General features: G+C 40.6%; 1 protein-coding gene across 1 annotated transcript; it reads right to left on the reverse strand.

The window, feature by feature from the left end:
• Positions 1–12,107: 12,107 nt before the first annotated feature.
• LOC127694323 (olfactory receptor 10-like) lies at positions 12,108–13,051 on the reverse strand. The gene has a single exon (XM_052195869.1). The coding sequence runs from the start codon at positions 13,049–13,051 to the stop codon at positions 12,116–12,118; it is 936 nt and encodes a 311-aa protein (XP_052051829.1). The 3' UTR covers positions 12,108–12,115.
• Positions 13,052–14,741: the final 1,690 nt, after the last annotated feature.

A 14,741-nucleotide genomic window follows, 5' to 3' on the forward strand; every position in this document is an offset into this window, starting at 1 on the left:
CAGCCAAATTAACTCTAAGAAAGAAAAACAAAGTCAGATGTGACACACTTCTGAGTACATTACATAGAAACAGTAATTTTAAAAACAGTAAAGAACACATAAACCACTGAGAGAGAAGAGACAGCCAGAAACAAATCTAAACACACAGAGACAACTGCTGTTCCTAAGGGTAGCAAGAGAAAGACTCACAAAGAATGCAGGAGACTCTCTCATGCAAGCAGTGCTGGGAGACATGTAAATACACAACAAAGACAAGACTACCACTGTCGAACACCCTTCACAAAGCTCAGCTCAACAATGGCAAAGCAGGCAGCAGCTGATGAAAAACATCATGGAGCCAACTGAGAGGCGCTGTGTAAGAGGAATAAGCATCCAGAATTAAAAGAAAGCTTGTATGACCTCAATGGTACACACAATGTGAAGGAATAATATGATCATGTAAGAGAATAAAATATGGCTGCTGCAAATGCTGCTCAGGTGACAAGGAGAGGCTACAGGTCATAGGAGGGTTTTTAAAGTGTCGAGAGGTCTAACAGCATAGATTATCCCTGCCATAAAACCTAGAGTGGGAAGGGAGAGTGTGGGGGAGTGAGGGGGGGTACAGAAAGGGGGAGGGGGAATCATTGCAGGACACTGTGTGTGTTAACTTGCACAATCATAATCCTGTTCAGAGTCACCTCTGATTGCATGTGCTTGTTAACATCACCAAGTGTGCTCCAGCATTGTTCAGCACACTTTACACGCCACCTTGGAAGAGAACACAGTTCTCCATCAGGAAGAAATCTTTCCTTAGTGACTGGAAGCCAAACAGCATAAAAATAGGTACAAAATTGTACTCTCTTGGGAAACAACAGGAACAGAAATAGACTATCTACCCTTGCCAATAGACATATGAACATACACATACAAATTTACACAAACACACACACATACACACACATACATACATACATACATACATACATACATACATACATATGTCCTGAGTTGGACATGGTGATGCTGCAGACATTTGGGGTTGATGCAGGTGGCACCTGGTTTATAAGGGTGGAGTGTCACTATATAGCCTGCCTCACATAAGAGACTTTTTCACCACTATGACACACACAAGAAGTATGTGAGTTAAATATCAGCTGCACTGAGAAACACTGAGACAGGTTTTGCTGTTCTCAGCTGAGAAACTGAGAGAACCACTTGCTGTAAGACAGTCTGAGGCACTGCACCTTCACACAGACTGTCCCATCCAACCCAATTTCTGATTTAATTATTTACCTGCACCACCATTCTAGAGCTTGCAGAGAGTGCTGCCCGGTGTAGCATGTCTGCGGTGATGAGTGTAGAATGTATAGGACTGTCACATGTAAGCACCAGAATGGTCCCCAGATTTACAGACATTCTCCTGCAACAGCTTTCAGAAGTTCATAGAAAAGCACTGTGGCCCTCTTCCTTAGGAATGTGGACAGGAACATGGTGGGCGAAAGGGAGGTGCTGTACCATATACTCTAGGAGACAATTTCCCATCACTCCTACATTATGTTGGTTTCCGTCCCTCTGTCCAATCTAAGCCTCAATGCTTGCCTGTCCATTTGGAAGCCTTTATTTACATGATTTCTTTTATTTTTGAAATTATAATTATATAATTTTCCCCTTCCTCTTCCTTTTTCCTAAACCTCCTGTATATCCATTCTTGCTCCTTTTCAAATTCATGGCCTCATTTTTCATTAACTGTTGTTGCATGCATATAAGTATATTTATGTTGATATATATCATAAATATAATCTGATTGGTCTGTATAATGTTATGTGTATATCTTTATTGTATTACCCAATGGTTATCAAAACAGATGACCATTTGGTTTTAGACTACCAGTTAGAATGCTATTATTATTATTATTATTATTATTATTATTATTATATGTTTCCCTCTACTTCTTAGTCCCCAGACCCCTCCTGAAAATGGGATGATCTTCAGAAGTAAATATCTAAGGTCAACTGGAGGATCCTCTTAAATCTCTATAAGACTGATGTCAAGGACACCCTGTGCTTTCCACAGGTGACCTTTCCCTTCCTGTGTTTCACACACTGCCATAGCTCCAGCACTAGCCACTGCATGGAGGACATGTTACTAATGCTCAGAGTGTTTCTCCAGCCTTCCCTGGGCTCTGGGCTGGAACTGCTCACAACTCTTTGTACTGATCACAGAAAGAAGACCTCAGCATAAACAATTCCCTTGAGTCTTTCTTATTTCTGGAATGGTTGCCCATTATTTCTCATGTGTACCCAGAATTGGGCTTCTGGTAAATTTCACACAGTAAAAGCTACATCTCACAGGCCAGGAATGTGAGCTTAAGAGTAGACTCCACTCTAGATGAAACAGAGTGAGCAAATGGACTGTACTAGGATTCATGTAAATAGCTCTGGTCCACACAGCTGGGGAAGCAGACACAGTTCTCAGGTCAGGATCACACAATAATCTCCATGGTCCTTCCACAGGACTGACCTCCATGAACTAAAGAGACAATTTCACCAAGTAAACGTCTCTGGACTCCATGATCCTCCAGTGGAGTTAGCAGTTTCAAAATGAACATTTCCTTAAGAATTTCCCCAATCTCATTCCAGAAAAAATAAAGAACACAATGTCAGGCTAATATAACATGTTCCTGGTAGGTGCTGAGTAGCCATCTAAGATTAGCAGAGGATACCTCTGTGTTTTCCTGCTATCCAATGCTTCTGTGCTAGGCAAACGACTATGATATCAACTAGTCATCTAAAAGAATCCTGCATGAGAAATGGGTGCTTTCCTTGAACATTTGAGATTTTAAAAAAAAAACATATGCTTAAAAATGGTGTGATGGCTTATACACATGTTTAAATATCTCTCTCAGAGAAAAGATTGTAACCTTTGTTCTCTACAGGGCAGAATGAGATCATAGACTGGAAATATGACAAAAGTCAAAGGGTGGCTAAATAGCAAGAAAACTTGAGAAATACAAAAAATAGCAGCCTTAATGTGCACATTTTATTACTCTTAAATTACCTTTAAAAAGGCAAATGTTACTGTTCTGTTAGTCTCTTTAAGACCTAGAAAGGACATTAACATGATTGGTATTGCAAGTGGTCTTGCCTGAGATTACCAGGAGCCTGAGTTCATCTCCCAGTGTGTGTGGATGGACATGTGGATATGTGTCTGTTCATTGACTTCCATAAATACCAAACAAATTTGCAGTGCTGGGAATCAATCCCAAGGTTCCTACATGCTTGTCAAGGTTTCTACCACTGACCTCCACTCTCAGTACTAATGTACTTGATATCAGAAATGATTTAAAAAAAAAACTCCTTCAACAAATACACTGAGTTAATGATCTTGTCTGACTGTATTGGAAATACCTTTGAGCAAAAATCAAACAAACAAAAACAAATAACATAACAAAAGCCAAAATAAGAACAAAAATTCCCCAAAACCTATGTCTAAAGACAGGAGGTTCAGCAAAACCCTTACTAAGCACCCTTGTTACTAAAGCGTCCTTAAATTTGGACACATTTCTCTTGGTCTTGCTACACCTGAGTATGCACCACGCTCATCAGTCTCTGGAGAAGTAACTCTCAACCAAAGCTGGCACTAAATCATCTTGTCCTCATTGTACATAATTGTACATCAGTCTGCAATTCTACAGACCTCTATCATTGTCTCTTGCCTACAGCATTACACACTGAAGAGAAATCACACCACATTCTTTCTATCCCATAAGCATTGAGAGGAATATTCAAGATGCTATATGAAATATGTAATAATAGCACACCATTTTGTAGTATAAGAAGAGAAAAGAAGGCAAGTCTAGTCATCTTAATAACAGTTCAAAGTCCGAACAAATGAATTATATTTTATACTCTGATTCCTGAAAGAGAAACCTATCTCCAAGTAAGAAGGCTCCCCCATCCTCTGCCTCTCTAATAAAAAGTTCTTTGTTTATTTTCAGCAACTCTGACCATGGTTTTGCTCTGTGTCACCTAGTTCTGGTGTCTACAATTTGCTTGCATCTTAGATCCTAGGAACTCTTAGAAGGGACAATGAATCCAAAATATCCCACCCAGTTGTACTCACCATAGACCTGGAAAGAAAACAATTGTGTTGACTTCTCTCAGTCCTGCTGGCTTCTGGATCATATGAAACCCAGTCCACACTGGAGTCACCTAGAGGCGTGTGAGAATGACCTGTTTCTCTCTGGTCCCTACTGCAGTTGTAGTACTGAAGGCTGGATCTCAACTATGTTATAGGAAAAATCATGCTTATCTTAGGCCACCTTCCCAACAGGCTCACCTGCTGAGGCCCATATCTAGGGGCAGAGGAGAGCCTGTACTGTTCCCTGGCTCATCACCATAGTCATCTCACCCAAGACAGGATCTGGTCTATTATACAACCTGACCTTAAGGCAGACTGTGCTGTTCTTGCCCCTGGGACATTGCCTGGCCTCTTTAATCAAAGTGGAAACATGATTGTTTTACTCAAGTGTGGCCTTGGAGACCTCCAGGGTCCCTGAGCTTATTATAATGAACTGACTGCTTCCATCTCTGCTCTCCTCAGCTCTCTTCATCCCCCATTCACTGCCCAATCCAAGGTGACCCATCCGGGTCCTCAAACCACACCTCTTTATATGACTTGTGAAAACTGTGTTATCATATTCCTCATACTTTCCCAACTCTGACCCAAATCTAATCAGCCTTTCCATCAGACCATATACCAGGTCTCACACGACTCTGCTGTGTTCACCATAATCCGAATATCTTCTTGTCACCGAAATTTCATCTAATTTTGTTCCTGTGCATGGTGATCATCTTTCCAACTAAACATTCCTTCGTTTAAAATCTAATGTACTTTGTGCTCTTGAAAAAAATCCTATTTCATTTATTAATAGTTCTTACATCTACTCTGGTTTTGTCCACAAAACAAAGTTAATATAAAGCATGAATCTTTTTATCATTGTATGTCAAATGGACTTTCTAGGGTAGAGATTGACAGATAGCCTAGTGCTTTGTATTGAGCTTCTGGAAGAATTTAAATGCTGACAACAGGTCACAGGAAAAATACGAAGCGTGTCCTAAGGTTCACAGACATCCGCAGAGCATGTAGAATAAAGGAAGCAATGGTCACAGATTGTTTGCCCAGCCTAGGGCCCTTTCAGCAGTCAATGGCATTTAAAGGCCACAATGTTAGCCTGTATCCTGTCAGGTCTGAGGGTCTACCTCTAGAAGCAGGCATACCATGGCAGAATGCTGCCCTTGGTCCTGAGTCATCCTGAGCATCACAACATAGACCTTTCAAGAGCATCATGAGAATTGCAATACAAAGTAACCTTGTGTCAGCCATATACCCCAGGAGGAAGACAGTCAGTGGGGTGGTGTCTTCTCTCCATGTTGCTGTCCCCAATAATTAAATGATTTGTAGAAGTCATGCAATGTCTTTGTCCTGTAATGCACTTTGCTATCATTTCCTTTTTATATCCCACTGGATGCTCCACACCAACTGGCACTCATTTAAAATGGATGATGGTGGGCCTTCAGAAATCCTGTACACTTCCTGTAATGGGGTTTTATTACATGTTGTTAAACTCTTGAGTATCTCACTCATTAGTAAAAGCATCTGTAAGAACTCTACTGATATCACTGAAATAACTAAACAAAATCATCACAGGTGAGGAGGGAGAGGAAGAAGAGGAGGAAGCAAGAGAGAAACAACAAAAGAGAGTATTAACTGGGAATGACTTAGACTTTGGAAAAATATACTCCCAGAAGTGTTAAGGTTTGAGGTAAAAATTCTAATAAGAAAAATAAGCCTCTTCTCTGTGACTTTTGGCCTGGGAAGGTCCTATAATCCCATTGTTAATGGTGTTGGTGGATACTAGAAATAGAGAGTAAGTCTTCCTTCATCAATGTCTTTGTCTGTCATACATTGAAAAATAAAACTAGGACTAAACAGCTAACTCCTTCCCTGGTGCCTTTTGTAATGCTGAAGGCACCACCTTGGGTTCTGGAGAGAATTGTTACCAACAGTTCCACTAAGCTATAGACCCCATGTACCACATTACCAAAATGCCAGATAAGCTGTGCTCATGGGTGCAATAATGGTACTGCTGTTATGGGTGAGCTGCTTTTCAGTTGAATTGGAGGTCACCTCACAATGGAAACCTCAAATGAAATATAAGCCAGACAAAGGAGGTCAGAGGTTTCAGTAGAGAAGCTACTGTGTGTGTGTGTGTGTGTGTGTGTGTGTGTGTGTGTGTGTGTGTGTGTGTATACTTATGAACCACTGTTACTATTAGCTTCAATTGTTCTTAGAGGGAGACTTCTCTTTTGACAAGAATTACGAAGTAGATTCATAAATGCCCAAGCTTGTGAAACAATTTGACTATGACTGTGGCATGGTGGACCAATAATAAGTCTTAGATGGAAAAAATTATCAAACAGCCATATTGCCCCCTTCAAGGTTCATAGTTCTTTGTAGGTGAAGAAGGTACATTAAGATATAAGCACCAGCCGGGCAGTGGTGGCACACGCCTTTAATCCCAGCACTTGGGAGACAGAGACAGGCAGATTTCTGAGTTCAAGGCCACGAGGCCAGCCTGATCTACAGAGTGAGTTCCAGGACAGCCAGGGCTATACAGAGAAACCCAGTCTCAAAAAACAAAAAACAACAACAACAAAAAATATATAAGCACCAAAAGAAGAGACAGACTCTTCTTGTAGTTATTTCCTCTGTTTTCAAAAGTTCCCTCTGTGAAAATAGAGGGATGTTCCTTGAGGCTCAGATAGTAAACTAAACTCATAAGTCTCAAGAAGTTCCTGAAACTAACAAGAATCACAAGGGCCTTCCCCAAATTTACACAACAGAAACAACTGACTGGCTGAGATGTCTGCAAGTAATTCAGAGTGACCCATGACTGTGGTTTTCCTGAGACACCACCTATACCTGGGTGGGCTTTTTTGTAGTGCAATTGCCCTTGAGTCATCCCCACTCCTGTAAGTAACGCAAAATCAAATCCCTGGTTCGCCAAGGTAGAGTTGGGTAAAAGATCTTCTTTGATTTATTGCTTTATCTTAGGTTATAAGTGTTTTCTCACATCTGCCCAGGAAAACTCACAAAACACATTTAGAGATGAGTACTTTATTTTTTTCTTTTTCTTTCTTTATTTATTTAAAAGAGAAGTAGAGGGAAATAAAAACCTTTATGATAAAATTAAAGATTTACATGGAAAATATTCCAGATAAACAAGTTAAAATTGACAATTTTCATGGAAAATTAAGGAGTAAAGTACTAGACATGTAAAGCATTGCTAAATTAATTGAAATATGGGATAGAAATATTTTATGATAGAATTGAAGATTTAGGTGGAAAATGTTTCTGATGAGATTGTAGAAAAAACATGTTAGAATTGAAGATTATCATGGAAAATTTTATATAGATATAATAATAGTAGGCATAAAAGTATTCCTAGGTTGATTAAAAGTTGAATTATAAATCCAAATCTTGTTTTTCTGGTGTGTTGGAGTATCCAGGACTTGCTGTTGTTGGAGAATTGGGTTCAGATGCTGCCATATTGCCTTGATTTCTGTTAGTAATGTTCTTGCATTTGCCTTTTGCCACCTGGTTCTCACTGGTGTTAGTTGGTCTTGTCACTGGCTGTTGCTTCAATCTCCTATGAGCCTGTAAGGCTATTTCCACACCACTGGATGACTGGGTTTCCCCTGGCACAGATTGCTGATGTGCTGCTCTCTTCTTGTGTGCTGTTGGAGCCCTGCTGAGTCTTGCCCCAAGCAATGTTATACTAGGGTTGTCTCAGTGAACCTGGTACTGCCTGTCTGCTCTGTCAGGGAGTGAAGATGGTGGCAGGGCATCACTCCAAGTGCTGATCACCACACAGGGCACAGGACCCATGACCAGCTGGCACAAAGATGAACCACCAATCTGCCCAGGTCCTGGGCGCAGGCAGACCCCCTGGCAGTTTGTGCCCCCAGAGATCTTAAACTCAGGATATCTCAGTACCTGGAGCTGCCTGTCTGCTCCATCAAGGAGCAAAGATGGCGGTAGGGATGAATCTTTCTAAATTAATTGAAGGTAGAATTAAAAACATTTGTGATAAAATCAAAGATTTACATTGAAAATATTTCTGATAAAATAGAGGAAGTATATAGAAAGACATTAAAATTGAAGATTATCATGAAAAATAATGCAGATAAAATGGTAGACATAAAAAACCATTACTAAATTAATTAAAAGGGGAATTATAAACATTTACTGATAAAATTGAAGATTTACATGAGAAATATTTCGTTAGTCTATGTTTTTTATTGGGGAGTTGAGTCCATTGTTGTTAAGAGATATTAAGGAATAGTGATTGTTGCTTTCTGTTATTTTTGATGTTATTTTTATGTTTGTGTAGGTATCTTCTTTTGGGTTTGATGGAAGAAGTTTACTTTCGTGCTTTTTCTAGGGTGTAGTTTCCCTCCTTGTGTTGGCATTTTCCATCAATTATGCTTTGTAGGCCTGGATTTGTGGACAGATATTGTGTAAATTTGGTTTGATAATGGAATATCTTGGTTTCTCCATCTATGATGATTGAGAGTTTTGCTGGGTATAGTAGCCTGGGCTGTCATTTGTGTTCTCTTGCGGTCTGTATGAGGTCGGCCCAGGATCTTCTAGCTTTCATGGTATCTGGTGAGAAGTCTGGTGTAATTCTGATAGGTCTGCCTTTATAAAGTTACTTGCCCTTTTTCCCTTACTGCTTTTAATATTCTTTCTTTGTTTAGTGAATTTGGTATTTTGATTATTATGTGCCAGGAGGATTTTCTGTTCTGGTCCAGTCTATTTGGAGTTCTGAAGTCTTCTTGTATGTTCATGGACATCTCTTTCTCTAGGTTAGGAAAATTTTCTTCTACAATTTTGTTGAAGATATTTATTGGGCCTTTAAGATGCAAATCCTCTTTCTTGTCTATACCCATAATCCTTAGATTTGGTATTCTCATTGTGTCCTGGAGTTCCTGGATGTTTTGAGTTACCAGCTTTATGCATTTTGCATTTTCTTTGTCTGTTGGGTCAATATTTTCTATTGTATCTTGAGCACCTGAGGTTCTTCTATCTCTTGTATTCTGTTGTTGATGCTTGCACCTATGACTCCTGGATTCTTTCCAAGGTTTTCTATCTCCAGAGATGTCTCACTTTGTGATTTCTTTATTGTTTCTACTTCCACTTTTAGATCCTGGATGGTTTTGTTGAGTTCATTCACTTGATTGTATTTTCCTGTAATTCTTTAAGGGGTTTTTGTGTTTCTTCTTTAAGGGCTTCTACCTGTTGACCCATGATTGCCTGTATTTCTTTAAGGGATTTTTGTGTTTCCTCTTTAAGGGCTTTTACCTATTGACTGATGTTCCCCTGTATTTCTTTAAGGGAGTTATTTAAGTCTTTCTTGAAGTCCTCTATCAGCATCATGAGATACGATTTTAAATCCAAATCTTGCTTTTCCGTTGCTTTTGTGTATCCGGGACTTGCTGTGGTGGGAGAACTGGGTTCTGATGTTGCCATGTGGCCTTGGTTTCTGTTGGTAGGGTTCTTGTGCTTGCCTTTCGCCATCTGGTGCTAGATGGTATTCTTTTCTCTGGCTTCAGTTTGTTTCTCCTGTGGGCCTGTAAGCCTGTGTCCTTACTCCTCTGAGCTCAAAAGTGAAAGCACTGCTGGGAGATCTCTCTTTCTTGGCGGGCTATGCATAGAAGACTATGAAGTTTCCCAGATCCCCAGTGCAAATTGCAGTGGGTGGGAAGACTTCCGTCCCAGCTGCTCTACTGATCTTAGGCCCTGTGTGCTCTTAGCTGGGTCCCCTCCAGAGAGAAGGTGGAGATCTCACCTCTGTGCTCAAAAGTGAAAGCCTGCTGGGAGATCACTTCCTCCTGGTGGGCTATGCACAGAAGGCTGTGGAGTCTCCTGGATCCCTGGTGCAAATGGTGGCAGGAAGACTTCTGTCCCAGCTGCTCCACTAATCTTAGACCCTGTGTGCTCCTAGCTGGGTCTCCTCCAGAGAGAAGATGGAGATCTCACCTCTGCACTCAAAAGTGAAAGCCTGTTGGGAGATTACTCCCTCCTGGCCAGCTATGCACAGAAGGCTGTGGACTCTCCCAGCTCCCTGGTGCAAATGGCAGCAGGAAGAATTCTGTCCCAGCTGCTCCATTGATCACAGAAGGCTGTGGAGTTTCCCAGCTCCCATTTGAAGTAGTTAGCACACACCTTTGAAGAATATAAAGTACACCAATGACACTGTTGCCTTCTGAAAATCCCTTGTAGCCAAGGGTCAGAGTTTCTCCAGAATTCAGAATGAAGTCCATAGTCAATTTCACCAAGAACTGATGACAGCTAAAGTGACTTCGGTAGTTGCAAGAAATACACATCTTATTTTTCTCTATCCAGAATTAAGATATCATATTTTTCATTGATAAAAAAGAATTAAACAAAATATAAATATGACAAAACTTATGATGCTGAGTATGAATTAATGATAAGGAATGCAAAATAAGTTGCAAACACAAACAAAAAATGATGTTTCACTATGACGATACAGGATTCAGTTCCAACAAAATGTATTACATTTACAAAAGCTTATTAACAAAGACGCCTTCACTTTTACACATAAAACTACCATTTAAATGCATGAAAGTAAGCAATTTAATGGAATTCTGGTAGCTGAATTAAACAGATGAAGAGGAGTGAAGTGGAAACCCAAATCAACTTTGAGATACCTGGCAGTAGCCTTTCCCTTTTTATTGTTAATTTTCTTACAAATATAATTTTTCTATATTAATATTTGCATCTGGACATATATAAAATATAATTTTTCAAAATGTTTCCTTTAGTCTACTAATTTTGCATCTGATAGTATATTAGTTATTGAGCTCTTAGAAGTTGGTATACTCATTCACATCACTAACAGGAAAGGAATTTTGGCAAAGCAGCTGCTCATAGTTCTGCTGGGAGAGTTTGTTGCTTTACTGCAGCAGAAATGATTCTGCCTTCTTCTCCAGGAGGGAAAACTAACCATGTCCCAAGTTGACATGCTAAAAGAAGCAGCTGTGCTCATGATCAACTTGTTTCTTCCATGTAAAGAATGGACAGCATTAATGTAAGAGGTCTAGAAAACAGGGCCTAAGTTATGACTGACGTTAGACAGGGTCAGGATACATCAGGAAAGTGGGGTGCTATCAAGGTCCCACTTGGAGCTGATGCCTCACACCCATGCACATCCATGCAACCCTACACAGAGCCAGTGGGTCACAAATTCTACAAAAGAGCATGAAGAGGTGAGAGCAAAATGGTGTTGAGGGACAGGAGAGAAACAGGAAGAAGGAATTGGGGCTGGATAGGATCAAAGTGTAGTATCTGAATGTATAGATATTAAATAAAAATGAGAACACAAATAGGAGAGATTATCAGAGTAAACTTGGGTCTTGGGTCAGTGTCTACTCTATGATACAACATGGGGATTGGACTTTGAGTGTTGCCACTCAGAATTTAAAATCTTCTGACAATCAGACTTGCCATCAACCCAGCTCATCCACAGGGTCTATCAATACACTGTGCAGAGGCTCCTTCTGTGTAAAGCCATATCTGTGTCCACATTTGTCCATGCTGAGCCGTAGTGACAGACAGTAACCCAGGGAGAAGATTTTCAATCCAATTCCCAAACAAGAAAGGCACCAAATCCCCAATGCCCACTGGAAATGTTTTATTTTCTTTCACATTTTATGATTTGTTACACACACACAAATATATACTCGCACAAACACTTGCGTATGGAGACTTCATTACATCCTTCTACCATGTGGAATACAGGCATCAGACTCAGATCCTCAGGGTTGGCAACAAGTGCCTCTATCCTCTGAGCATCTTGCCATCTGAAGACTGGCTTTGTTGCTGTTCCTTTTGATTTGGTTTTTGTCTTGTCTTCAATTTTGTGTGCATCAACAGTTTCATGCATGGACATAATTAATGGTAGTTGTTTTCAGAGCCAATTCCCCTCTCCCACTGAAACCCTCTGGACTCCAGAATATGAAATGTTTTACTGATCAGTGTTTGCTTCCTACCCTGTGGCTGCAGATCTTCCTAGCACCTTCCACAGAGCCCCCTTCACATCCTTGTTCCTCAGGGTATAGATCAGAGGATTGAGCATGGGGGTGACAATAGTATAAAAAAGGGCCACAAACTTCCCCTTGCTCTCAGAATAGCTGTCCTTGGGTTGTAAGTGTGTGTAAATGGCTGGACCATAGAACAGAGACACCACCAGGAGGTGGGAGCCACAAGTCCCAGCAGCCTTTCTGCGTGCAGCCACTGACTTGACCTTCAGCACTGCCCTAGCAATCTGTATATAGGAGCCCAGAATGAGAATGGCAGGCACTGGAACAATCACCACTCTGGCCACAAACATCTTGGTCTCTGTTCCTCCTGTGTCCTCACAGGCCAACTTGAGGAACACAGGCAACTCACAGAAGAAGTGATTCAGTCGGTGTCCACAGAGTGGCATGGCCATCATGAGGCCTGTTTGAATCAGAGAGTTCAAGAAGCCTCCTACCCAGGAAGCAATGGCCAATGCCTTGCAGAGGAGGGGGTGCATGATGGTCATGTAGTGCAGTGGGCGACACACCGCAGCATAGCGGTCAAAGGCCATCACCACCAGGAGAACACTCTCTGTGGATCCCAGAGCAAGAAACATGAACAGCTGGGTGACACACCCTCCATAGCTGATGGTCCTGTCAAGTCCATGGAGGTTGATGAGGAGCTGGGGCACAGTGTTGGTGGTAAAGCAAAGGTCCAGGAAGGAGAGGTGGGAGAGGAAGAAGTACATGGGTGTGTGCAATCGATGATCCATTCGGGAGAGAGTGATGATGGTGGTGTTGCCAATGAGAGTTATAGAGTAGAAAATCAAAATATGAATAAAGAAGATGAGTTCTAATTCAGGCCAGTCTGAGAAACCCACCAAAATGAAGCCTCCTTCTAAACTCTTGTTAAAGCCTCCCATAACCTTTGACCTGCACAGTAACAGAAAACAATTCAATGGGTCCGATGAAGAAAATGTATCAAGACATTGTTCACAGCCTTCTTCAAGTAATCCTATATTATCTATTTCATTATTCAATTCTATTTTATCCAGTGTTCCATTCCTATTTTTCTCTTCTATACACTGACCGTCTCTGGATTAGGAATTATGTGCCTGTCCTTTGAACTATAGCTCATCTATTTGTTCTAAGACATTAGCCTAGTTGTTCCTCAGCCTTTCAGATCTGAACTTTCTTGCTCAAAAGTAAAGAAATGATTTGAAAATCCAAGGTCTACATGCACACCACAGCATTCTATGTGTTAGCTTTTGTTCCTTCTTTTGATTTGCCACCTTGTTACAGATCTGAATCCAGGCTCAGGCAGATGGCGATCACAAAGTTGACCCCTGGGTCCTCCTCTGCCTCTTTCCACCATGGGTATTGTCAGTTCACCCATCCTAGAGTCCCACTCACAGTACCTGCCATCTGCCACAGAACACTGACAAGTTTTGTTTCTTCGAGGGGGGAGGAATATCATGAAATTTGTTCATTGTGGTGAGTAAGAAGAATGCCCCTCTTGACTGTGATTCTTCAACTAAAAATGTCTAGAATTCATTTCTGCACAGAAAGAGCTTTTCTCCTCTGTATCCAAACCCTCTTTAGACTATTTGCATCTAGCCCCTCCTGTTCACTAGATGACATCCACACTACATGTGTCTGTCCTGCTTGGAGCACCTCTGTAGTAGAGGTCAGGCCAAATATAAAAATAAGTATCAACGCTTATCACAAAAAATAATGATGAATAAACATTGTCACCAGGATTTATGGTTCTGAGGGTGACAAATAAGCACATTCATTTAAGATCCAACATGGCTATTGAAACATGTTTTTACCTTTTTATCTCATAAATATTAGTGTCCTCTAAGACTGTAGATTAACTACTAACTCAGTGGTTAAAAGGGAAGTATGATAGTCATAAATTCTCAAAGTTGGGTACTTCTTTTAAAATCATGAATAAGATTGTATGAAAAAACCAATTCCATAGTCTAGCCTATGATTAGTATGAAATGTCTTTGCATACTTAACTAGCTCCCTTTCCTGTCAAGTATAACAAACCAAAATACTGTCATCAAAGGTCAATGCTGAACTCAAAGCACCTTTAGCTCTGTATCAAATCCCCACAGACCAACTCTATCATGGGCCAGCCGTGCCTCCTGCTCTGAGATGTATGCTTCTGTGAGTCTCAGCTTAGTTACCTGTAAAAATAATAATAATATCAACTTGCTGCAAGCAATTGTGGTTGTGATTACATAAAATAACATATCATGTACATTACATCATGTACATTGTTTGTTCTTAGTGTTAACACTGTTCTGCCTTCAACACTAACATTTAACTCATGCAAATGAGGCTGCATAACTCAGGATTGTTTGTCTGCTACTAAGTGCAGTAGCTGGAAAATATCTATCAAAGAAAATTATTGCCTGTCTGAGTAAGTGAGTGAATGAAAGAATGGTTGAATGAATGAATGGATGGATGGATGGATGGATGGATGGATGGATGGATGGATGTGTGCATTTGTAACCCTGGCACCCTGTCTGATGTACATGGATATCCCAACAATCTGCACTGTTCTTCACTTATTAGCACAGGGATTTTATTCACTCCTACTCT

The sequence above is a fragment of the Apodemus sylvaticus genome, chromosome 10 (assembly GCF_947179515.1).
Source record: "Apodemus sylvaticus chromosome 10, mApoSyl1.1, whole genome shotgun sequence".
Lineage (NCBI taxonomy): Eukaryota > Metazoa > Chordata > Mammalia > Rodentia > Muridae > Apodemus > Apodemus sylvaticus.

Excerpts from the sequence above, each read along its gene's own strand:
- LOC127694323 (XM_052195869.1), bottom strand. The coding sequence starts at position 13,051 with ATGGGAGGCTTTAACAAGAGTTTAGAAGGAGGCTTCATTTTGGTGGGT.